The following is a 27,413-nucleotide window of genomic DNA, read 5'->3' on the forward strand; positions in this document are numbered from 1 at the left end:
CAGATGTTATGGTGAAGCGAAACTGCCAGAGTGGTATCAGTTGTTCAAGGCATCTAACTAAGCAAGGCATCTGAGGAAACTCAAGATGAGCCCATGTTGTATTAAATGTCTTGCAGTGATCGATCCAGGTTATGCTTATACTTTATCGAGTCCTGCGTTACACATCTATCGATGAGTAGGTTCTCTTCACACCCAGCGACCCCTCTCTTCGACGCTATCTGCTCATATATATCCGTTCGAAAACTTGGACAACTTGCGATGCACTGTTTGGAACCTTTGGATTAGCGATGAATATTACTGAAGTTTTTTCCCAACACCAAACCGTTATTTTAACATCTCGACACGTGTTTAGATCACCAAGTAATCATCTTCAAGAGGAAGATGAAACAAACTGGTCAACTGTTTCAGTATTACTATTTGTATTATTATAATTATCGTTATTATCGATGTTTTGCTTCACAAAACTTCCTCAAGAAATTCTGTTTGGTAAAGCAAAACATGTGCCGCGGTTTCGCAAATCTTTTATAGTGAAAATCAAAATGAAATTCATCGATAAAAGGGGTTTTTTGTAAGTCTAGTTGAATTTCAATTCAGCTTCAAATTTTCTGATCAGCAGAAATATTACGATGAGAATATTCCTACCAAGTAGAGCAAATAACTTCCCACAATTGTCAACCGTAATTCTCTCAATATGAACCGAATTCGTTTATCGTAATCCTCGTTTCCATAATAAAATGTCGGGAATAAGGATTTTCCCGAAATCGATTTATGGAAATAAGCAAGTTCACTTGAACCTCCTGGCGCATACTGTATGTGGAAACAGACCAAGATTATTGATGTTGATAGCACTTTCAACTTGTTCTCACCGCTAAGTGTGAATCCATAGACTTCACTTTGAACTTCAGCGACCATTTGATATCGGTTTCCTGGATATATTGCCTACTGAATTCAGGTAGATCTTTTCCATTTTCCTTCCTGAAAATACATAGTTTTATGATGATAAATAACCGAGAAGATGTGATGGAAAAAGAATTTAAAATGTAACAAGAAAGAACATCACCTGACGAATGGAAGTCCTTTTATCATAGGAGTGAGTGAGGTGGGTTGCAAATAACTTTATTTTCGCGGTCAATTTTTTTTATCTCTTTTCATCTGTATTCAACTTCACTTGATTTTCAATAAATGAAAGAGATGTCTCTTCAGACATTCTTCACATAGATTATGCCAACGGTTTGAAATATTGATTTATCATTTTCCGGGATTGTTCTCAAAAATATTATAATAGTTACAAGTGAACTGAAATAATGATATTTTATACCTAACAATTATGAGGAAATATTGGACAAAGTTTGAGAATAAGGTCAAATCTTCGAGCAGATCTGATATTATGAATATTTATTTGATGGAATCGGCCGATACTTGATGAAAATCTATAACTAACGTATTCTAAAAACACTTTGTGTGATTTTCACTAGATAGTTTTACAAAAACGCAACACGTGTTTCGGCATACAATGGCTTCCTCGGGCGTGTCTTAATAACTAATTCTACACATTAAATGCTATATATACCTTATTCTACAATTTGAGGTACCTGAATTTCAAGTACCTGAATTTCAAGTACCTGATTTTTGAATGAATATTGATTTCAAAGCTACCTGTGATAGCTAAAGTGTCTTATAATTCTTTCAATCGATTATTGAAATTATGATTTTTTCATATAATATGGATAAACAACATTCATCTTTCTCCAATACAAAACTATAAATGTAACTCAAATGTCAAACATTTGATTGTTGTTCATACAATTTGGTGTTTCATTGATTTCCACAATTTCAAGGATAATCCTCTTGAATATGTTTCCTTCTGATTATAGAACTTTTGTTTCATTAAATAAAAAAAAAAACATTATACAACTTACCGATACTTGATGAAAATCCATTTCAAAACATTTAAAAAGCACACTGTGAGATTTTCACATTATCTCACATTGAAGTGTGTTTTTTGAATATGCCATTTAATTTGATTCTGTGTCATGTTTCGAAAGCATTTTTCAGGAATTTTCATTCAATTATATATCTGTTTTGTGCGAGGTAATTCTATCCAATAAAATTCTGGGAGTTGTTCCAGTGTAATTCTAATGGCAAGTATTTCACGGTATATGGTAGAAAATATTTGATTTTTCATGATGAGGTGTTGAATTTATCGGTAGTATTTTTTATTTATTTAATATACAGTTGTGTTTTTGAATTTCCAATTATTTTGATGAATCTTCTTGAAATTTTTAAATTTTCTTTTCAATAAAAATCGTTAATTGTATCAAATGATAATTATTAATTTACTTTACTTATGTCATTACACTCAGCTTCAACAGATACATTCATGATGTCAGAAATGTTTGAAGGGAATGCTTGGGAAATTTCTTTCATTATTTTTTTATAATTGTCAGTAGTGAAACTTCCTCAATCAACTTATTGTAGCATTTTCAAAATCTCTTCTCGACTGTATAATCTGCAGCTTCCTTAAAAAGTTTCAAAATTTGAACGAAAGAGTGACATAGGTATGATAAAAATAAAATAGGTTTCATTTTTGAAGATGCGATTGACTTTTGACATTTTCAGCTTTAGGAAGAAAGGTGATATGGGCTTTTTGTTGAGAATGTTATTGCGAATCGGAATGCATGATAAAATATAGGGTGTTCTATTTGAAAAAAGTATCATTTTATGAAATATTTTTTCGGTATCTAGAAGGCCATTGAAAATGATACTATTTTGCCCATTTGATTAAATTCGAAGCATCAATAATAAAGGAGGTGGCAATTGTATTGGCTTAATTTGGAACACCCTTTATATAAACTGACATGAATTGAATGATATAAATGAAATAACTGATATAAAATAGTTGATACAGATATGTAAGTAAAACTAACTTGATCACAATATATAAACACTCAAGTACAATTAAAATTCTAACCTGTTTTGAATATCCAGTCAAGGAATAATATTCAATTCAAACTTCCACGAGTGTGTGCAACATAAGCCTGTCTGTCATATAAAATTTTCTTTTTACGTTATAACGAAAGTGACGATTTTCTCCCCAAATGGAATCGGAGGAGCCATTTTGTCCAAATTCAATACGTCGGTACTGTGACGTCATAAATAAAAAAAATTGATTTTGGAAGAAACAAGAAATCATGCTTGCTCAGTATTCAAATGAAAATTCAAGAATTGAAATATTTCACCATTCCTGGTAAATAATAATTTTATTTAAAGGCCATTTATTTCGAAAATCTCCATAGGAAGTGCTATGCAGAGAAAGTTTCGGCATCGAGAAAAGAACTGTCAAGGGAATAGCTGAAAGTCACGTTTATCCTTCAAACACAGTCTATGAGTTGATACAGTGCCTTTGTAAATCCTAGGGTCTTCAATAAGACAAAAAGTGAGCGGTGAATTGGAGCAGTGGCAGTGCGTTCGACACACGACAGGAAGGACATGAAATAAGAGTTAGAATATACTGTGCGGAGAGAAGCCTTCATTACACATGTGTCTCTCCCAAGCTGAAGTGTATGCAATTTTGCAATGCGCAAAGAACATCATTTCACGGTCTCCACAAAGTTAGCGGATGAAAATTCTTACAGACAGCTATGCTGCACTAGAGGTACCGACGAACCCAAAAGTGACATCGTGACTGGCCTGTGAATCTCGTGAGGAACTGGGGAAACTTGCGAAAAGGCCTACATCGATTATAAACTGGGTGCCAGGATACTCGGGTATCATTGGTAATGAAAAAGCTGAAGAGTGTGCCAGATACAGATCCTCAACTCCATATATAAGTCCTGTACAAGCTTTGCAGGTACCAACATTTTTGGTGGGAAATGAGTCTATAAGAAACATAGCGAGTACTGAGAAAACACACCTGGTAAAACACACGGGAAAACCTTCATTAGAGCTGCTTCAACAAATCAGGGATCGGCTTGGCACAAATACAGTACTACTCACTATACACTGTTCATTAGGAAGACACCTGAACAAAATAGAATTGTACAACGAACCTTAGCTACAAGCAATATAACAAACTGACAGAGACAGCTATACTGAAATTCCAAAATAGTAGGCATTCAATTCCCAGAAATGACTAACTTTTTTGTTTTAGTCTGTCTCTTGCAGTGGCGTACGGAAATTATACTAAACAGATGAGAAAAAATGATGATAAAATGTATTGAATCACAAACTTGACAATAATGTTTTCGTTTCAATGGAATAATATTTATGAGAATTTAGTGACTACTATTATGAAATTGTACTGATCATATTTTATGCGAATGTGAGGTTTCAGATCACAAATGGCGAACAATTTATAAAAAATCAATATTATCTCTAGAAAAATATGACATATGTCCAAAAAGAGACCTGTTCAAGCTAGCACAGGAAACAAGATTACTGGAATGAGTGGATTGGGGCGACTCCCAGAAAGCGGAAGGAAATTATCAAATTTCCAAGAGGTATTGAATCTTTGTCATAACTTTCTGCGGTGTATTCAGTGATATTCACAGAAAACAAAATGAATGAATAGATGAAGTTTTTTTGATTCTGATTCCAAAATGATCATTTTTTGTCGTTCTCAGTTGCGATATTCTGTTCCATCTGACTGAATCTTGGAAATGGGGTAGTGTCTGTCAAAACCATTTTGAAATCATGAAGAAATGTTAATGAAGAATAACTTTACCTGGCAAGTAAACTCTCAAATTAATTCTCTACGCATTCTGATAACAAGTTACTAAACTTTTCCTGTTTTTTCTATTAGGGCTCCTTTAGAGAGCTCATACTCCAGATAAATTCCAAGTGAAATAAACTTATAATATTTTCGATTGAATCAGATTATCTGGAAATGGACACTCAAGTAGATTTCAAAGAATTTGAATTATTATTGTCTAATTGCAAATTTGGTACCATTTTGAAGTTGATAATCGATAATCTTTCTGACTCGGAACTGACTCTGATTGACCATAATTTTTCAGAATTTAAATAAAGGTGATTTAAAAATAGGTACAATTTTCTTTATAACATCATATCAGCAATTCAAAATATCGTACAATACTCATTTTATGATAAGTTGAATGCATTCCTTAAGTTAAGTTATTTTATTTGCTTGAATAAGAATAGCCCACATTCTTGTATTGCAAGCGACAATTATCAGAGTTTTGGAATTCCTAAAAACATTCTAGAGGGAGTTCAGGCTTGTATATGGTGTTCTCCTCGAACTTTTCCAATTATACAGTCTTGGAAATGAAATTACGGCGAATGCTGAATCATTAGTGGATTTCACAGATTTATTTCCGCAAAAACGCCATTAGCATCAGATCCCAACAAAACTATGCTCATTGAATTACCGCACAAGAACTGGGACGAACGAAGCTGATTAAGAAGTTTCACGAAATAATGTATTTTATTAACAAGTTAACATTCTCTGGGTGGTGAAGAATTCAATGGATGGTTTGATTTCTCGAAATCGGTTGGTGATTTTTTCCTTTCCACAGTGTCATCAACATCAAGTCAACTGTAGAGGTCGTTGCTAAACTGTATGTAGTGATATTATAATAATTTCTGCCCAGCAACAAAATTGATTGAGTCACTCTGAAATAAGTTGGTCAGGAAAATATTTTTCTCATTTGGTTTATGTTCTCTGATGTATGACTTGAATAACATAGATCACCAGGCGACCTTCTATCGTATGTCACCCATATTTGGAATAACACAATCGAGAAACATGGAGAGCTGTTGCGTTTGATATTTCTAAGGCATTTGACGTATGTGGCATGAGAGTTTGCTAGCTAAACTTCGAAGCTATGGCTGGTCGGATCATTTTTGTGTATGGCTCTTCAGCTTTCTGAAAGAACGTTTCCTGCGAGTAGCCGTCGATGAATATCTCTCGAATACTTTCACCATCAGCGTTAGTGTTCTCCAGGGATTTATATTGTCTCCAATTCTCTTTTTATTGTATATCAACGATTCATTGGAAAAAAACAAAAATCCAATATAATGCTTTGCTGAAAACAACACACTTGTCTCGTCATTCCATTTGTATTGTTACGATATTTTCTGTTTAATTAATTCCTTGCATCGATTCAACTTCAATTGAATATATTTCCTGTATCACGAACACCCTATAAAAGTAGTCACTTCTTCATAAATTTTTTTTCTATGAGACAAAAACTCTTGGGCTCGGTACTGATTGGAAACGACGTAAATGAGATAGCGATTTCTGGAGAAAATCATGAAGATATCGGCCTAGTAAATGTGTTTTTAACTATCATTGATTGATTTTCGCAAAAGTGCGGATATACATTTCAAAGGCTGTTAAGGGTTGAATGTTTGGTTCATTTTTGGGTTATTTGAAAGTGAATTCAACCCTTGTTTCAAACGAGTTTGGATTAAGATAATACATTGATTTCGAAACGTCTCCTGTTGTGCTAGGGATCTCGACACAAGGAGACGTTTCATTTCTCACGGACCACGTTCCATATTTATGAGTTTCCTACACTCGTTGTGTATCCAGAAGAAAGTTTTAGCCTGTTTTACTTCCCGAAGTATTGCGACTACTTAAAGTTTGGTATTGCTACACCTCTTTTACCTGGTGATTATATGCAACGGACTTGGATAATAGAATCGACGAGGATAAGTACCTCGTAGAGGATTTTCTTTTTCTTTAAAAAAAAATCGTTACGGAAGCAATAAACATAAGAATTGAAAGATCATATTTTTGTGAAGTGAATTAATTAAGGACAATCCGAAGCCTATATTTTATGTTATACTAGGAACCGTATTCATAGTTAAGAAGAATTGAATGATTGATGTGTTGCCTGTTTACATTCAATTCTTCCCACCGAAGTTCTTGCAAGAATCGGCTCATTATATCGTTGAGTAGAACATCAAGACTCAGTGACCTTGAAGTTTTTTTTTTATCGTGATTTATCATATCCATATATATATATATATATATATATATATATATATATATATATATATATATATATATATATATATATATATATATATATATATATATATATATATATATATATATATATATATATATATATATCCATATATATATTAGGTCACACCCTGGGTATTAGTTTAGGATTGAATATTGTAGTTATCTCTTGTATAGTTAGTGATTTTTGTAATAAAAGCCGGCCAAATCACTTGGCGCCCATTTTGATTAGAAATCTTTTATTTTATTGGTAATAACATCTTTGATCCACGGCCCTGTTGAATGTTTCGAGTTGGTAACTAAACCGACCGTACTTAAACCAAAACAAAAAGTAACTACGTTATATCTGGAAATCAATAAACCTACGGGTAAACGTAATAGTATTCCAGAACATCGGCTGCAGACGCACATCTTCACCGACAGCAGGAGGTTACATATCTTAAGGAAGATCCAGAGGTAATTTTGAAATGGAAAAATAACCAGGTTCAATTAAATGCCAGAAAAAACTCAGGCATCGGGTTTCTGCAAGAAGATAAATGTTCCCAAACCGGATATAATAATGTCAGGGCATATAATTCCGCTTTCTGCTTCGATAAGTTTGTTGGGGGTTAAAATGTACACCAATATGTCTTGGCACGATTATATCGCTGGAGCATCGCCCCTAAGCATTCCCTGAAGCTGCTTGATTTCATCAAGAACCGTCCGCCTTACTGGAGACACGAACATTACTTGCCATCTTGACATCGAAAAAAGTTTGGACATTTGTCTCTCTTTTATAGATACTTTTGTTCAGGTAATTTGGCCACCAAGAGCTGTACATATGAGAAATACGTGACTGACTGAGGCTGCTCATCGTTTTGAGGTTCAACTCAGCACACCTCGAAGTTCACTGTTCAAGAACTCTTTCATCTGGAGAACTGCGTTTATGTGGATGAACTTCCTGAGAACGTGCATTAAATGTCCATTGATTCAAATCCACTTTCGCTACTTTCGCACAGATACCGCTGTTAGAGTGCCTTAAGGATCAAATGTATTTTTTCCTACATATGTTTTTGGTACATTCCTGTAATGAACATTGACATTTTTCCGACAGAATCTGATTTACACCTTATTTTCGTCTGTTTTTTATGTATTTTGCTTTTATCGTGAGTCAATATCTTAGTTGTGGAAGGAATTTCGAAACACTCTCTAGAAAAAGTAAAATAGTTGATAAAGCTTTTTGTCACGTTATTAATCATATACAGGTGAAGATTAATAATATGATTTTCCAATTCGTTTGGTAAATATCTGTATTTAGGTACATGGGGACTCTACAAACTTGCACTTAGTGGTTGATTCGATTCACTGAAAGATTATATGTTATCAATCAGTATGGTCTTCACCTATGAAAATAAGTGGTCTTTCGTTGATAAAAACTCTCTATTCGAAGATTTCACAGAGAGAGATTTCTGTCAAAGTAATTCATATTCATAGTCTGTTCAAAACGGAATGATTTCACTGTTTTGCATCCACTTTGAAAGATATTTCCAACAGTTGCATCTTGTTCATGGAAGTTCCATGGCAATCTTCAGTTCACCAGATGTATGAATCTTCTTTGACTTTTTTCAATACTGCAAGTAGTTATTTTACCACTGTACTGGATACAGGCCATCCAGTTCTCTGAAGTCCATCGAGTTCTCTCAACCCTTAGGTGTAAAGGTGACATTGGTACGTGAAGAGTTGTCAAAAAGGCTTAGAGTTACCACTGTGAACAAGGGAATGACGTAAGTTCTTGTACACCCTTGTTAGTTCTTGTAGAGGATATCAGCAATGACCAGAAGGGTGTTGTCGTCGACGTCTTCGTCGAAGAAAAATGTCAAAAGGTCCTTGATACACTCTGAGGGTTGAGAGAGAGAGAGAGAGAGAGAGAGAGAGAGAGAGAGAGAGAGAGAGAGAGAGAAAGAGAGAGAGAGAGAGATAGAAAACAATGGAATGACGCAACTTCTTAAGCAACCCTGTTGGTTTTGATTATCAATGACCAGAATGGGTTGAAGAAGTGTCAGAAGGGCCTTAATTTAGTAGGTAACCCCTTTGGGGTGTGCAGAGGGTGTTTTTTTTTGTTAAAAAAGTGGTTTGATGGAGCCCAGCCGAGCCACGCCTCGCCCACATGATATTCTTTGTGACGCATTTGGTAGTTTATTGGAAATTGTGACCTTTGGGGTCTTAATTTGTTTACATTAATAGTTAATTTTGGTTCATTTTACTGATAATGAACTATGAAATGAGCTCTTTCTGAGGTTTCAATTTGAATGAATAAAAAATGAATCTTTCAAATGTAGTGGAATAAATTAGGTATAAAGCATCCTCAATACTACTAGTAGTTGTAGTAGTGATTGAACTGTTCCGCAGGTTTGGACCTGGCGACCCTTTCCTTCCACCCCCGTTTTTTAAGGAAACGGTCCTCAATCCAGCTGCTGGCACTTCAGCAAGATTGATATCTAACCTCTTCTGGTTGGAAACCAGCCTTTAGGTGCTTTTATTTCCCTATCTAACTTCTCGTTTTAAATTTTTATTTGGCTCTTGTTTGTCGCGGTATTCCTAACTGAATTTTTGCATGGGGGCCCCAAAACTAACGGCGGCCAGAATTGTGATTGACGGGCGTTTCTCAGTGAAGCTGAGAGAATGTGATTTGAAAGTGAGTCGCGGTTTTCCTGAAAGAGAATATATGGTTAATACACTTTAAAATGTTATACTTGCCGGAGCCGCCTGACGGCGACTCGTGGGGGCGGTCTCTGGTTTTGTTTAGTCGGCCTTGGATGTTTGTCCCTTTCTCGGAACCTGGGGTCATCCATGTTCAACGCCTCGTGTAGATCGCGAAACGCTGGATACGAACCTACGGGTGAACAGTATCGCCTGACTCTTGTCGGGGTTGATACTGATCTTCCATAGGTTAGCCCTCTTCTCTAATATGTCTGCCTGTTGTTGTAGGTATCTCGTAACGAGTGCTTGACGAATTGAAAATCGGAATTCTTTCAGAGTATTTCATTCCTCTTCCGAAGTTGGAGCGAACATCACAAAATGTCACTCCATCTAGTGGACGAGGTACTAACCAACTGCATATCCGTAGTTTGCCCGATTCCTCTGAATAAGAAAGAAAAACTTTCTTATTAGTCAGTGGGCTATGCTTGAAGTCTTCAATTCAAAATTAATGGGATGTTTTTCAAACAGTAATTTGTATAAGCCTGGTGTTCCCTTATATCTTTTATTTTTAACGATTATATCAGGACCATTAATATACAGTCTTGAATCGCCGATTGAAAGTTTTTCAGTATTTTCATCAAGTCGTACACCATATTTGTGATCAAACTCTTTTCTGTCTACATCTTGATGTAACCCATTAATATATTCTCTTGGAAGAGGATCATATTGATCTAAATAATCAATATATGATGTTTGTGTAATATCTTTCAAACGATTAACTCCAGATTCTTCAATTTCTTCCTCATCTTCAGACTGAATATTCTCCATAATAGATTGTTTGAGTTCACTTGGTTCTTCTTCCTCATCATCGAAAAGTGAGGTATTTTCGATTTTTTTTCATTCGTTGGGTCTGCAATAAATATTGTTGTGTTGGAGACGTCTTATATGGTTCGAATGGGGTTTCTTCTTGTTGTTGTTCACCTGGTTGATGAATTTTATTCTGTAATTTATTCTTTATATTTTTCAGGTGTTTTTTGATTGGATTGAACATACTTTCATGTAGCAATTCATCATCTTTTAAGAATTCTAATTTATTTTTAACTAATTTTCTTTTATTGATGAGTCTTTTTTTCAGTTCTAAGCCTTCACTTTTCATTGTTAAGAAACAGATATTCAATCAGGTTTCAATCAGATTTGAACAGGTTAAGAATAGCTCTCAACAGGTATTGATCTAATGAGGTGGTTTGAACTTATTTTCATTCTTGAATATGTATGAAGTGATCGAGTCCTTCACAATAACGACCTTCATTAATACAACAATCTTTACATATAGTAATGAATCCATAAGGTTTTCTCCAACATAAAGAGCAAATCACCTTGAAGGTATCAAAGGTCATATCAGTTCCTACATGATCGGTATAGATGTGTCTCAAGTTCAAATCATCTTGTTTGAAAGCAATTAAGCAATTGGCATTATCTCTAATCAATTGTTTTGGTATTTTCGCATAACTCTGATTTAAATAAAATGGATCGACAGAAGCGTGTCTTGACATACTGAAGTATTCTTTTATAACTTCTTGATTGTCACAAGCGACATCATCAAAAATAAATATCGAATTAGGGTTTGCTTCAGAAGGATGCATTATATTTTCACTGGCACTGAACGCGTAATATCCTAAATGTTCTAAATATCTATATTTAGGCTGATTTAACGATTTTGAATAGACGTATATATTTTCAAATTTCAAACCATTTTCATGTTCTAACATATTCACCATTAAATTTGTTTTACCACAGTTTGAAGGTCCAACAATTATACATCTTATGGTAGATGGAAATAGAATACCATGCTTTTTGAAAGTTTTCTCTGTTTCAAATATATTATTTTCAAGTGGTAGAGCGATTTTTTGTGGAATAACTCTTATATCTTTCATATCCATGTTCAATAAAATACTTAAGGTAACTGAATTTCTAATCAGTCAACTTTTAAAAAAATATATGCGAAAAGATCTAAGATGCAGCGTTATAATAGTGGTGATGGATTATTAAATAGTGCTGTTGATAATCTACCGGTTGAATTACATATACCTGGTTATAGATATTGCGGACTTGGTACAAAATTACAAAAACGTCTTGCACTCAATCGAAAGGGGATAAATGGTTTGGATTAAACATGTAAAACTCATGACAGAAGTTATTCACAAACTAATGATTTAAATCGTAGACATGAAGCTGATAGAATTTCAGCTAATTATGATGCGGTTTGAATCGAAAGATAGGAGAAAAAACTCAAATTAAAAATGTAAATGTATTACCACGTCTTTTATTTTCATACTTTTCTATTCAAATTAAAACCTCAAAAACAGCTCATTAACTATTAATGTAAACAAATTAAGACCCCAAAGGTCACAATTTACAATAAACTACCAAATGCATCACAAAGAATATCATATGGGCGAGGCGTGGCTCGACTGGGCTCCATCGAACCACTTTTTTACCAAAAAAACACCCTCTGCATACCCCAAAGGGGTTACCTACTAAATTAAGGCCCTTCTGACACTTCTTCTTCAACCCATTCTGGTCATTGATAATCAAAACCAACAGGGTTGCTCAAGAAGTTGCGTCATTCCATTGTTTTCTCTCTCTCTCTCAACCCTCAGAGGACCTTTTGACATTTTTCTTCGACGAAGACGTCGACGACAACACCCTTCTGGTCATTGCTGATATCCTCCACAAGAATCAACGAGGGTGTACAAGAACTCACGTCATTCCCTTGTTCACAGTGGTAACTTTAAGCCTTTTTGACAACTCTTCACGTACCAATGTCACCTTTAAGCCTAAGGGTTGAGAGAACTGGATGGACTTCAGAGAACTGGATGGACTGTATCCAGTACAGTGGTAAGATAACTACTACTGCATTACTGGCAAATGGTTTTCTCTATCAGATAAATTTTGGAAACTTTGTCACAGAGAAAGACAGAGAAAGAAGAAAACATTTTCAACAATGTCTTTGGATCAGCAAATGAGAAGGTCTTATAAAGTGCAGATGTAAAAACAATCTCACCACTCTCCAAACTCTTGAATGAAACAAGATATTGAGGTCTGAAAAAATTCAGTACTTTTTGATGAGAATACTGATAGTGTCGCATCACTCGTCGTCGAGAGGACTCAACCAACTCTTTTTTCATTATAGGGAGGCCATGTGTTTATTTCCGTTTCGATAATCTGCAAGCAAATGGTGAATTTCATGATTTCTAATGAAATATGTATATAGAACTCATTCTAGTTCATTCCTTTCATTTTCCTGACAATACACAACTTCAGTTGTGTATCATACACTTCAGATGTCACGTATCCCCCTAAAATATCTGAAAAAATCTGTTTTTTCCGTTAACCAGCTCAACCAGCTGCCTCTCCCCTACGAACGACAACTCTCACAAATCGAAAATTGTGCGAGCTAAGGACTAAAAAGGTATTACACAGCGATATATAATCATTCTCAGGGACCACGTCTACCTATCTACTGGTACTACGTTTTGGTAAGATGAGGAATCTCCTCATCTCACAGGTTCCAAAGTGGCTGGTTCCAGGTTGATCCCAAAGTGGCTAGATGACGATTTCCTAATCCGGCGGATAGTGGTCCCTTAGAGAGGCTCTTAGTTTTTTGGAGGTATTCGTGAAATATAAAGTAAAAGTTACAAAACAAACAAAAGTATCAAATATATTGTATAGATAGCACTAGAATCGAAGTAAAAACTCATGGAGCGTGACTATTTCAAGATGCGTGTGTTGCTTGTGTAATACGTGATACACCTTCAAACGAACAAATCACTAACGAGCTTCAAAACTTTGTGGGTATATTCACCAAACTATTAATATGTAGATTATAAGAGGGATTTCAGTGCCTTCATCCATATTGCATCTTTGATCTAACAGTCAAAGAGGAGACGTCATCTACCTTCTTGCATAATGATTTTACTATCACATAGGTACCAACATTCTATGCGAGAGATTACATAATGATTTGATATAAAAAATACTGTTTGAACAAGTTATAGAAGCATTTGAAATTTCGTTTTTAATTCTGAAATTTTTGTTTTCGCTGACTTACTAAAGGAAATAATTATAAAGTTGTGACATGGATAATACACAAACTAATTTTGAATGTGGAATTGAATATATTTGCTGAACATCTACGAGCAGCACTTATCAATAAAAGCTAGTGAATTTCGTTGTTCATCTGTTGACAGTTACTCACAAAAGTTTCAGCCATTTTGTACGCGCAGTTGTTATGTAACAATTGCTTGAGTGTGATGATGTGAGTTCATTTATTAAAATTACTGTAATTACTGTAGATGAAACTTGGATACACCATTATATACCCGGAACAAAATCACTGTCCAAACAGTGGACTGCAAAAGGGGAACCGGCTTCAAAAAAAACTATTTTTTCGGGTGGTAAAGTGAAGGCCACTGTTTTTTGGGATAGTTATGGAGTTATTTCAATCAATTATCTTCAAAAAGAAAAAATTATTGCACGAGCATACTACGCATCATTACTTGAGAAGCTGAAGGCAGAACGGCCACAATTGCAGAAAAAAAACCTTTTCCATCAAGACAATACACCATCTCACACCTCAGCGGTTAACCTGGTGAAAATCCACGAATTATGGTTTCATCTGCTTGACCATCCAATTTACTAACTAGATCTAGCCCGAAGCGATTTCTTTTTGGTCCCTCATTTAAAAATTGTGCTCGGAAAATAGATATTTTCGTCAAATGGAGAGGCAATCACTTTCGTGAATAATTATTTTGCAGAGAAAAACGCCAAGTACTATTTGGACGAGTTTCAGAGATGGAGCCGAAACGAGACTAAGTTGAAAAATAAAAAACATATTAAGAAATGTCTTGTATCTTTGTTAGGTCGAAAACTTTTCACACCATCCTCGTATACATATACCTAAAATAATATTTCAAACCACTTTTTGAAGTAACTTTTTTTTGATAAAGAAAGGTTGACAACATATCCTCTCTCAATCTTTGATGAACAAAAATAAACGAGGTTGATATCTTTAACGCAAATCCAGTTCCATTCATGACAAATTAATATGTAAAAAATTAATTGTTTCGACAATGACAGCATTCAGTTACTTGTCAATACCAGTCACTGTGTTTTCACTAAAAATATTTGTCATCAGATTCATCGTAAACTAACAAGTGACTTCTTTTGACAGCTTTATCGATCAATCGGTCTACGTAGTGATTGTAGGCACTTTTTCATTTTGTAAGGTACGTAATATAAAGTTAGAGGTTAGGAGGACTATTTATTTATGTTCCATTATATTAAAATTGTTAATAGATTTGAAATTCAGTTGGGAACTTTACGGTTCGATTGTTGGTATTTTTATCCGGGTCAAGAATTTGGATATCTGCACAGAATGCATCGTTACTAAATAAAGAGGCTGCTATTACCTTTTTTCTGAACTAGAGCTCCTCATTTCGAAAATCGTAGCTGCGGACAACAGACGGATTACATTAATCTCGAAGCATCTTCTTACTACATGTCTTTTGCCTCCGACCCGGAGATCCATCGGCCTCTTGTTTCCACAATGGCGGAATGTGAAACAGAATCGAATGGTTTACTTAGATACTATTCTTCAAACTTTTGACGAAGTGGGCAAGGTCTCGGTTACAGGAGCTTTATTCTTTCTTGAACTCTCATCTTCACTGCGAAGTATGTTCCACCGTCTCCTAGACATAACTGTTCGTTCCTGGAGTTTCTATTTGATGCGGAACAGTTATTTGTCCAAACTTGAGCTCATATTTCCACATCTCCTTGGCATAACTGTTCCTGGAGTTGCTTTTTGATGCGGACCATTTCCTTGTCGACAATTGGGCTCTTATGTTCTACCGTCTTCTTGATATAACTATTCCTGGAGGATTTTTGTGATGCGGATAATTGGATACTTAACTATTTTCCTGTTTGTTGATTGGTGGAAGATAGATACGCAATTTAGAATACTCTACTGTAAAAGGTGGATTTGTGAGATCACAGGTTTCACTCTCATTGATGTCCCTTCGATTTTCATAAACGTCGGGACAACTTGCTAATTTCATTGAAGGAGTTACGGTATCAGCTGTTACAGAAAACCGTTCAGGTAGATCTTGTTCTATTTCCAAGGTTCCACACTATGAACGTGTCCTCAAAGTATTTAAACCAAACTCTGGGTTCGTGGGTTTCTGCAATGAACACCGTTACGAACAAAAGCGCCGATTCCAATTAATTACAGCATTGCATTAGTCCAATCTATTCATGCGAGTAATATTTGATATAAGTTTCTAATGTGTGTACAATTTTTGGTTATAGCATTGTAATATGCAATATTACATATTGCATATGTAATATTCTATAGATACATAAAAGATACTGAATTCAATTCATGTCTAGATTATATTTCTGTTGTAATTTGTTTAAAACTGATTCAAATATTTCAATTAGAAAACTCAAAGGACAAACTTCCTTGGAACCCGAAATTTAATAAGCAGAACTTAATTAAATTCTGGCGTAATATACTTGGGTATGAGAACACGACGCGACGGGAAAGAATTTCCATTATTGTAGTAGTTTACAGAGGCAGATAGTTTCGAGAAAATGTGTAGACAGAAACTACTGAACGTTCCTCATATTGACCACGACCTTTCCCTAGAAATAAAAATGTTTGTGAAAATTGCGTATTTATTATCACGGATAGTTGAGATAAGTAATCACTTTCAGTAGTTTGTATCTAAGTACCATTATATTTTTGGAGAAATTCTCTTTCATTTTGCATTCCCATAACGCGAAATTTTAGGGATATCTCTAAAACAGCATATGCACTATATAGAGTTGTTATACAGTGTGACTCGCTTTTCATGAATTCACCCCCATGTGTACTATGACGATGTAATAATAAATATTCGATGAAACGTTTCGTGTCAACATGGCTACCATCAACTTTTTTTTTTAATAAGAACCATTTTTTCATTACAGATATTGATGAAGCAATAAATTCACAATCCAAGGGTATATCACATTTGATATTTTTATAGCGTTTGATTTGAAATAACTACCATCATCAGTGATAACAATCAAACAGAAAAAAATAGTTATTTATGTATCAAGCGAATTAGGAGGGCCTTAATTACCGATGGCAAAGTTTGCGTTCCGAGGGCCTCTGGCCCGAGGGACAGCAATTGCCTGAGGTTATTAAGGCTCATTAATTCCCGTGGTACATAGATAATTTTATTTCTGACCGATTTCAATAAAATTTTGTTCATTTTTTAAACGGAAAAATGTACCAATTCATTACCTTCCCGGTATATTTGAATCAGGTACCGTTGATTATAGTAGAGTTTTCTTGTTGCTAGGTTGTTGCTATGTTACTTGTTTATAAACAGAACTTTGTTATCAAGCTGTGTTTGCGGTGAAAACGTGTTTTCTACCCCAAATATAATGGAGGATATTTTGAAAAAAGCTGAACAAGCAAGAGAATCATTAATTCCATCGAAAAGTGAAGCCGTATACCAAAAAGAATACAAGATATATCTGGACTGGCTGACACGGAAAAATACTATGCCAAAAGATGTCACTGAAACTGTATTTCTGGAATATTTTCAAGAACTGGTAAGGAATTTTCTATGTTTTTCGGTAGATTTGGTAGTAATTGTGTTTATTCGTTTCAGTCAGAAACGTATAGTCCGAATTCTTTATGGACTAAATGGCTAAAATCGATGGTGACTATACATGAGAAACGAGATATCACCAAGTTCAATGAACTACAGGCTTTTTTGAAACGGAAGAGTAAGAGTTATAAGCCGAAAAAGTCTGCTGTTTTATCTCCTAAAGATGTTATCAGATTCCTAAAGGACGCTCCTAATGATACTCATTTATTGCATAAGGTAATTTTTTTCTTATTTTCCTTGTTGTGTGTATTTATTTCCTTTTTTTTGTTATAGGTTGTTTTGATTATGGGTTATTTTGGAGGATGCAGAAGTCAGGAACTTTTGAATATGAAGATATCGGATATAGAGGACCGGGATTCCGTTATGGTAGTGAACGTACCGGAAAGTAAAACTGGTGTATCGAAGAAATTTACAGTTGTGGATGAAAAAGAGTTCTCCGCTTTGCCTTTATTAAGACTTTATATGTCTTTGCGTCCTAAAGGTATTGAACGATTTTTTTTGAGCTTCCGACAAAATAAATGTACATCTCAGCTAATTGGAAAAAACATGTTTGGGAAAATCCCCAGCAAAATCGCAATGTATTTAGGATTGCCAAACTCATCTTCCTATACGGGACATTGCCTTCGTCGCACTTCTGCTACTGCTCTAGCCAATGCAGGAGCAACTATGACTAACTTAAAAAGACACGGAGGTTGGAAAAGTTCCACGGTGGCGGAGGGGTATTTGGAGAGTAGCATCAAATTGAGAAATAAAACGGCGCGTATGTTGTCTACTTTGTCATCAGAAGAGGCAGGTACCTCGACTGTAGTGAACAGAAGCTCCAGCCATACAAAAGAAGAAATTGTTTCCAGTGGCGGAAGTAATTTTCGGGGAACATTTCAAAATTGTACATTTATCATTTGTAATGACGTGAATAAATAAAATATGGTTCAGTTTTCATTTCTATTTATTTTTACTTGTGAAAGGTAGAGGGAATTATAAAATCTATAATGTCCCAAGGGAGTTATGACCCTTTATTGATAGCGTAACTATGACGATATAAGCTTATAATATCCCGGTCAGAAATAAAATTATTATGAACTCTTGGGAAAAATGAAACCAAACAATGCACATAAATTTTCGGACCAGACAATTTCTGTGGCAATTTTCTAGCATAATAGGTGTAATACTAATACATGCATCTCTTATTTTTTGTTTGTGATGGTCCATATCTGTACTTGGTGTTGAAAAAACGTTATCCTTCATGTATCCCCAGACAAAAAAATCGAAAGGAGGAAGATCTGGGGATGTAGCTGGCCAGTTAATTGGTCCATTGTTTCCAATTTATTTTCTTGGGAATATTGCATCTGAATGTTCTCTTATTACTATTGCTGCATTATGGGGAGGAGTGCCGTCCTGATGAAAAATGGTATTTCATGGCGGATATTCAGTAGTCATCGAATTAATTGAATATAAAATTAAGATACATTTCACTATTGATGTGACCATCGTAAAAGAAAGGGCCAAGAATGTTTGTTCCCACAATTTCAACCAAACATTCATTCCGAACCTTTTTTGGAAATTGGTTTCCATATGTAAATATTCATTCATATTATTCCACATGTAATGGATATTTCTGTTAAACCAACCATTATTGGTGAATTCTGATTCGTCCGTCCATATTATTTTTTTGCAAATATTTCCAATTTCTCTATTTCTACATCTTAACCACTTCGCAAATCGTGAAGAACTTGGCGTATCCTATATAATTTATATTTGTTTTTTTCAAAATAGTTCTTATGGATTTTGCAGAAATTCCCATTTCGTGTGCAATTTCTGTAAAGAACAATCTTGATTAGCATGATTTTTGTAACTGGCCAATCTTCAACTAAAAAAAGAGGTTTTCACTATGTAAGTTTTTATGTGGCAATATTTGCTTACCCATAACATTTATTTGATACCGCACACTTATAGTAACCATACATTTTCTTGTTTTCTTTCTGTCAAATCACCATATAGTCCCTCAAATTTCTTTCCAATCGTCCAAACATTTGGATGTTCGGAATACGGCAATTCGGGTATAGCTCAACATACATAATCCTTGCCAAAAGAGGATTTCTATTTGATTTTGCATAACTGAATAGCATATCAGTACTTTCATCATTTGAATACATCTTTGATATGTTCATAAACGTTTGACAGTTCTCAACACAGATATCAACAACGCATTCATTTTTACTGCCATAGAAACCAAACAAAGCCTATACGCGTTTAAGATGGTAAATGAGTAGAGATGCATTCGATCATACCAAATTATAAAAATCGTATTTTTACCAAAAATTAATATTTTCCTTACTTCCATGATTGAGAATTATAATTGATTAGGGAGAATTGAGCCTAGAAAGGCTTACAAAAGGCAATACAAAAATTTACAAAACGAAAAAGTATGAATTTTCATTGTATCAGAGTACCTACCTGTTGAATGTATTGAGTTGTCTGAATGATATTTTGAAGAAATCGAAACAAAAGAAGTAACGACAGAACCGTAATTTAAATTGTTGTCACTGATGACGAAAGTTATTTCAAATGGAACGCTATAAAAATATCAAAGGTGATATATCCTAGGATTGTAAATTCATTGTTTTATCAATATCTGTAATAAAAAAGACAGGACCGTATTTTAAAAGAAAAGTTGATGGTGGCCATGTTGAGACGAAATGTTTTATCGAATATTCATCATTACATCGTCATAGTATACTTTGAATACAATAATATTTTCTTTTTCTATTTTTTGGTATTCTACGAAATAACAATTCCATTCATAAAAAAACGAAAAACAGCATTTTTGATTTTCCCCTTTTTTTTTCAAATCATGATTTTCTTCCATTAACATAATACAAAAAAAAATCGAATTGCTTATGAACAATGTATTTGTTCATAATAAATTTATTAACAATGTCTGTAAAAAATTTAAAAAAATAATAATTAGTTTTTAGCCATGAGACATTGAAACAATGAAAAATTAGGAAAAAAAATTTTGTTATGTATTTTTTATAAAATTATAATTTTCAATTGTTAATAAAAAATAAAAAATAACAATTTTTTTATTTTGGCAACGGTTATCTATTTTTTTGCCTACAAAGGATAACTTCACCAAAGGAAAAAAATGCCAGGGTTTTAGTTTAATAATTATAGGGATTTTTATATTAACTTTCAATTCAGAAAAAGTTATTAATTAACAAATTTATAATTAACGTTAAAATTGGGATAACATTTTTTCTACTGCGGATTATTGTTTATTGATGTATCCCAACATCACATGAATTTTTTCATACCTTAATATTTACATTTAATATGTTTAAATAATTTTTTTTGTTTTTATGTCAGAGTGACGGAAGGCGCGCGGAAGCCAGACTACCCGCTTTTGGCTCTATTTTCAGGGCTCTGTAAAAATTATAAATAATCGAGATACAGTTTCGTGAATCAAAACTTTTTTTACGCAAATTCATTGATCTTTTCAAATCTTTTTTCAAATTTCCAAAATTTTGAAAACTTTCCGAGATATTAAAAAAAAACTAAAGCCCCATTTTTTTGCACTTAACTGTTTATAACTTATATAACGGACCTTTCCTTAAACTTTCTAGGCAAAAATACGAATCGAATGACACCTTGGTCGTAATTTTTGGACAGGGCTGAAAAATGTCACCAAAAAGAGCTAAATCCTGTACATGTGAACCAGACTATGTTACGGTTTAGAATATAGCAATGTTTACATATGACAAAAGAAACGGCCTGTATTTGCACATTGGTGTACATGCAAAATTATTTCAAATTGACCGAAGTTTAACTTGTTTTTCTCATAGACGTGCTGTTTTAACGAGGTAAAAGGGTCAACTACTCGCAAATAGTATATTAGGAATCAACATTAGGAAAATTGTTTTCGAAGTCAGATTTCAAGCTCTTTCAAGAGCCTGAAATCTTTTTTAACAATATCAATAAAACACATATCAGGAGAAACAGTAAAAAATAATATACATGTTATTTTCATTTATGTCATTGTTGAAAGTGATGATTTAAAAAAATATAGTATGAGTTTTATTCAGAAAATCGATATTTGTAAAAACATGATTTCCAACTCTTTTTAAATTACCTAGTTTTTCAGTGCTTTGATAATTATTCCTAACGTAGGAGTTTTCGGTGTTACCGATCCGAATTTGAAACACTTAATTCATAATGACTCCTAATATACCTTTTGTAAATGAATAAATAACAAGTTTTATTTTGGTCAATTTGAAGGAATTTGGGAATTTGTTCAAAATACGTTCGAAAATGCATTCTAAACTGAATATATATTGGGGTGGATTTAGAAAAAGCGTCGATGTTTATCAAACTCGTGACTCATATGGTGGTAGGGTGAAAGACGCCCGGAGCAACTAAATAGCTAGATCGTGCCCTGTTTCATTCGGAAAAGTACATAATTATTGTACTCATTCACTCATACACATTTTCCAATAATTATATGATTGATTTTTGATTGCCATCTATATGACTGATTGTATGCACTTTTATATTCCTTTTGAAATATTCGAAAATACTAAATTCTGATGAGTTTTATTCATCTGTTCTCCCAGTTATATATGTAGTGAGTTCTTACCCTGGAATTCTTTTTTCATAGTGTCGAGAATTGAATGTGTAGCAGAAACCATTTTCTGTGAAAACAGGAAAGAAGCCATCACAACAGTTATACGGATTGGATTTCCAAAAGCATGAGTCGAATACCTCTTCACATCTGTAAGTCAACTGAAAAAATTAATCAAATAAATTCCTGACAAAATTAATGGAAAACGTTTTGGAAATAATCAATAACCTATCTGATATAAATAACATCATTTCATATAGTGTATATATCACCAACACTTGGAGGTAAAAATTACTATATTGATTATTATTGTATTTTTAATTTGGAGAAATGTCATTAGAGAGTATTTTCATATAACGATCACATTTTGTCTAGTCACGACAGAAAGTAAGCAGCAAAGGGATTAGATTACTCTGTCCCATCTGTTCCAGTTTTATCATATCCTATTCTTTTCTTATAGGATTATTTGACGATAACTCAAGATTTTCGTGGTATTTTTTTTAATACAAATATTTGACAGAATTATTTTGTACAATTTTGATAACATGTATCTTGGATTCTGTGAAATTATTCTAAATGGATTCGTACAAATACATCAGAAATATACACTCAACTTTATCAAAATCTGTGTTTATTTTTTTATGAAACCAGATAATTTTTCAGCTAGTTTAGTAATGTTATCAATATGACTATCAAATTCAAGATTATTTTGAAACGTTACCTCCAAATATATTATTTGATCTGTTCTGTGAAGTGAACAACTATTTTTTTTTCTGATTGATTTGGCCGTTACTTGATGTAGTTTATGAACCTATAAACTACGACTCACAATTTGATCTCTACAAACTTTATTAGAAAAATATATCGCGACATGTTTCGCTTACACATTAGCTTCTTCAACAGTGATTTGAATGTAACAAGTGGCTTCTTACGCTCATATTTATATACCACAGGTAACTACAATTGGGACTACCTCCATCAAATTATCTAAACCTCTACAATTCCCATATGCCTGAGGTACCTACCTCTTCAATTATGATTACCTGAAGCATATAACCTCACTTCTACACCCATAATTATACTTCTTCGGTATTTTAAGAGACGTTTTTCCTATTGATAAGTTGGATAATCAAAATCGACATTATAGAGCTTTAACGTAGTATGGACAAACAACGGAAAAAGTAGCTTCATTTTTGAGAAAACGAGATATTGAAATTGCATATAGAACAAGTAATACGTTGGGAAAGTTAGTTGAAAATAACAAAGACAAAACATCCAAATTCGAGAAATCAGCAGTATATAAGTGTGGAACGTATCTTAAGGTATAAATTGGTCAAACTGGCAGAACAAGAAAATCATATCTTTAATGGAGATTTCGAAATTTTACATATAGAAAATGAAGGTTTGAAATTGAATTATTTGGAAGCAATGGAAATAAATGAACTTACAAATTCAAACATTCTAATGAATGACCAACTAGATTTGAATAGATCACCATTATTGAACTTGTTTCCTTAAAAAAACCGAGGATGTATTATTATTGATGTAGAAGTGAGGTAATATGATTCTGGTAATCCTAATTGAAGAGATACCTCAGGTATATGAGAATTGTAGAGGTTTAGGTTGATGAGGTAGTCCCAATTGTAGTTAACTGTGGTATATGAATATTAGCGTGGGAAGCAACTTGCAGTATTCAAATCACTGTTGAAGAAGTTACTGTGTTAGTGAAACATGTCGTGATCTATTTGTCAAATAAAGTTTGTGGAGATCAAATCGTGAGTTGTAGTTTATGAAAAAATAAACAACCATTGATATAATATATGAATAGTTCTGGATTATTTTTTTACTGCAAGATAATGAAAAGCTTTGGCAGACCAATTGAATATATCAACAATATCATTTTATAGTACTGATAAATAATCATCAATGTTGTCAACCCTGGAGAACATTTTGAAATCATCGACATACATAAAAGACAGGTGGATTCCAAAATATCTGAAATATCATCAATGAATTTTGACAAGAGAAGTGGCCCCCAGTTCAACCTTGTGACACACCAGATTATGGTAAAACGTATGTGAGTTCTTTCCACGATATGTCTATTGAAGAGTTCTTCCTTTGAGGTAGGAGATGAAAAGATTTGATAGGCGATCACTCAGTCCATAAATCTTCAGCTTCAGCATATCATGACTGAATTTTGCTTGGAAGTGAGTACATTCGTTTCAACTGACACTTTTCTGGAAAAATTTTTCACAAAAAATACACTTTTTTATTAAAATGAATCCTTACAATGAATTGATGGATGTAGCAGATACTACGTGGTAGGAAATCATAATGAAGAAAATAGAATTGAAACTTTGCCTGGTTTGGTGATCCAAATGCGGTTTTTTTGATTGGTTGGGAAAGGGATAAAAAATATTCGTAGATAAACAATTCAGTTTTATGCCAACGTTTCGGACTTTATTAATCCATCATTAGGGCTCTACAAAAAAATAATTTAATAAGTGAACAGTATATGCCAATACATATTGCAAAATTTATAAAGTTTATACAATCTCATATTATGTTAAAGAGAAACAAACAGGTGCACTTACATGGACATGGATAACTAATGTTTGGTGAGTGAACCTGTTTGTTTCTCTTTTACATAATATGAGATTGTTTAGCCTTTATAAATTTTGCAATATGTATTGGCATATACTGTTCACTTATTAAATTATTTTATTGTAGAGCCCTGATGACCGAAAAAACCGCATTTGAGAATTTAAACTTTTTATTTTTTTACCATTTTTATTTGTAACAGTTTGACAAAGTAACCTAAACTAGCTATAGAACGATAGTCACTTACATGATGTTCATTACCGTTTCGAAAATTATTAGTGACGGATACATAAAGTATTCTTTGCATACTTTAACGATATAGTAAACCTCAGCAGATTGCTCAGGTTTAAATTTTCTAAACGCTCATTCTAAATCAGCACAAATAATTGGTAATGCTGCCAATACTCAACTGAAGTGTACCAAAGTCAATTCAGGAGTAAATATCAATCACCAGATCTTGCAGAAATATAGAGAAAATTTTATATTTTTGAATCTGAACTGTCATAGAGATAAAAAAAATTGTAGGACAGATTACCATTCAAATCTTCAAACAACTTTTTTTTTTAAGTTTCGAACTTCACTTTGAAATTCTCTAAATAAAGCCTAGATGAAATTGTTCGAAAATCAAGACTGTTGAAGGTCTAATGTCAAGTTGAAAATTTCACGTAGCTATATAACCTTATTTAATTTAGAATTCAGAATTGAAACTATTAGAAGACCAACTTACAGAAAAAAAAATCTCAAAACAGATCAGGATACAGTTATTCTTTCATTTGTGAAACATTTCAAAGTATGTATGAGTTTTCAACTGCTATCAAATTGTGTTCTGTTTGAACTATCAATCAATCAATCAGAACTCACATTGAAAATTAGTTCCTTCAGGTTAGTCTTCGAGTCAATATAAGTTTGCGATAAGTACTTTTCCGTGAAATAAGGGAAACTATACAGAGACAATCTGCTCAAGTCCGTAAAAAAATCGAGTTCTGCGCTGCTTCCATTTCTGTAAACAAAATTTAAAATTATTATTACAAAATCTACTTCATTTCACATCCCAAATCAAAAGTTTTGTCGACCACTTCGGGGTCATCTTCAAGGCTAAAATCACCGCAAACCAACTTCGAATAGTATTTTTTAGGAGAGATTAGTTTTTGGGAAAGAAGCTTTTTGGCTGTCATTACTCCATCCTGAAACAAAAATTTATGAAAAACTTACAAAAAAATGAAGAAAGCAATGAAGTTCAAAATTAACTCTTTACAAAGATGTGTAGATGATGCACAGAGAAACTGAAAGCCAAAAAGGTTATTTTTTCGAAATGTTTTTTGTATTCCTCAATGGGTATGAAGCATCCATCTGTTATCCTGTGGTCCACGTTATTTTGTAATAGGAAGGTGATACGTTTGAGGCGCTTGGGAGTTAATTTTTCGGATATTGTCCATAGTTGTTCGCATTGGGATAATAAATATATTGATGAATGGTGACCTAAGTGAATGTCATAGACCACTTTTTTACGTATATAGAAAAAAAATGGTTTGCCAGGAGAGAAAGTACCTTTCTACTTGTGCATGAGGATGAAAAAAATCGACTCAAAAACCATTGCAGAATCCATTAAATTGAATAGGAATGTGGGTCTGATGATACCTCACTTGAAAAGGTTTTTGATTCTATATTCAAATAATTTTTTTTGCTTCTAAAATTCGTTTGGATGATATGGATATTCAAAATGCTAACAATACATGGTCGTATACACATGCCGTTTCTTTTATCATGTGGTACCATTGCTATATTCTAAACTGTAACAGATACGAAGACTATTGAATGGGAAAAAAGATAACTGTCATCGAGAACAATACAATGGTGAAAGAAAATTCACAGGGATTCTCGCCCTTTTCGAGTTATATGGGGAAAACCAAAAATGCAATTTCTCGTTGATTTCGAATGGATTTGTTATTTCAGAGAATATCAAAAAATGGAAAAAAATTGTATTCGAAGTGTACTATGACGATGTAATAATGAATATTCGATAAAACGTTTCGTGTCAACGTGGCCACCATAAACTTTTTTTAATACGGACCTGTCTTTTTTATTACAGATATTGATAAACTAATAAATTCAAAATCAAGAGTATATCACATTCGATATTTTTATAGCGTTTCATTTGAAATAACCACCATCATCAGTGACAACAATTTTAAATTATGGTCCTGTCGTTACTTCTTTTGTAAATTGTTTCGATTTCTTCAAAATATAATTCAGACAACCCAATAAATTCGACAGGTAGACACCCTAATACAATGAAAATTCGTACTTTTTCGTTTTGAACATTTTTGTATTGCCGTACCTAATCCTTCTTTCAAAGCTTATTTTTTCCTAATCTATTATAATTCGTAATATTTTTATAATTCTCAATCCTGGAAAGTATTGAAAATATCAGTTTTTGGTCAAAATTCGATTGTTGTATAATTTGGTATGATCAAATAGCATCTCAATTCATTCATCTTAAACGCGTAGGCTTTGCTTGGTTTTCTGTAGCAGGAAAAAGGAATGCGTTGTTGATATCTGTTGAGAACAGTCAGACGTTTATAAACATATCAAAGATGTATTCAAATGATGAAAGGACTGATATGCTATTTAGTAATGCAAAATCAAATAGAAATCCTCTTTTGACAAGGAATATATCAGGGCTTTTCATGATGAGCGTTAATTAGCCGTTTCTGGCAAACTATTCAACGGACCAACCTGAAAATTCCACAGTATGCATAAGTCAATATGACCTACACGCCTGAAATATTTTAGACGAAGCGGC

General features: G+C 33.5%; 2 protein-coding genes across 2 annotated transcripts in view; one reads left to right on the forward strand and one right to left on the reverse strand.

The window, feature by feature from the left end:
* The window catches only part of ppk23 (amiloride-sensitive sodium channel pickpocket 23), a 71,429-nt gene that overhangs the window by 23,021 nt on the left and 20,995 nt on the right, over positions 1-27,413 (reverse strand). Inside the window, exons 3-5 of the mRNA XM_074172588.1 lie at positions 25,472-25,610; positions 22,025-22,170; positions 867-975 (exon numbers count right to left, since the gene is read on the reverse strand). Coding sequence (XP_074028689.1) covers positions 867-975; positions 22,025-22,170; positions 25,472-25,610 — 394 coding nt within the window. The remainder of the gene's footprint in view (positions 1-866; positions 976-22,024; positions 22,171-25,471; positions 25,611-27,413) is intronic.
* LOC141481229 (uncharacterized) lies at positions 16,841-18,312 on the forward strand. Its single transcript, XM_074172434.1, has 3 exons — positions 16,841-17,332; positions 17,392-17,607; positions 17,665-18,312. The coding sequence occupies exons 1-3, from the start codon at positions 17,162-17,164 to the stop codon at positions 18,310-18,312; spliced, it is 1,035 nt and encodes a 344-aa protein (XP_074028535.1). The 5' UTR covers positions 16,841-17,161.

Source organism: Leptinotarsa decemlineata, unplaced genomic scaffold (assembly GCF_025532065.1).
Source record: "Leptinotarsa decemlineata unplaced genomic scaffold, Ldec_3_MD MMD2_tig00000133_RagTag_RagTag, whole genome shotgun sequence".
Classification (NCBI taxonomy): Eukaryota; Metazoa; Arthropoda; class Insecta; order Coleoptera; family Chrysomelidae; genus Leptinotarsa; species Leptinotarsa decemlineata.

Coding starts and splice junctions, on each gene's coding strand:
- LOC141481229 (XM_074172434.1), top strand. CDS start 17,162: ATGGAGGATATTTTGAAAAAAGCTGAACAAGCAAGAGAATCATTAATT. Junction 17,333..17,391: donor TGGAATATTTTCAAGAACTG/GTAAGGAATTTT, acceptor TATTCGTTTCAG/TCAGAAACGTATAGTCCGAA. Junction 17,608..17,664: donor ATACTCATTTATTGCATAAG/GTAATTTTTTTC, acceptor TTTTTGTTATAG/GTTGTTTTGATTATGGGTTA.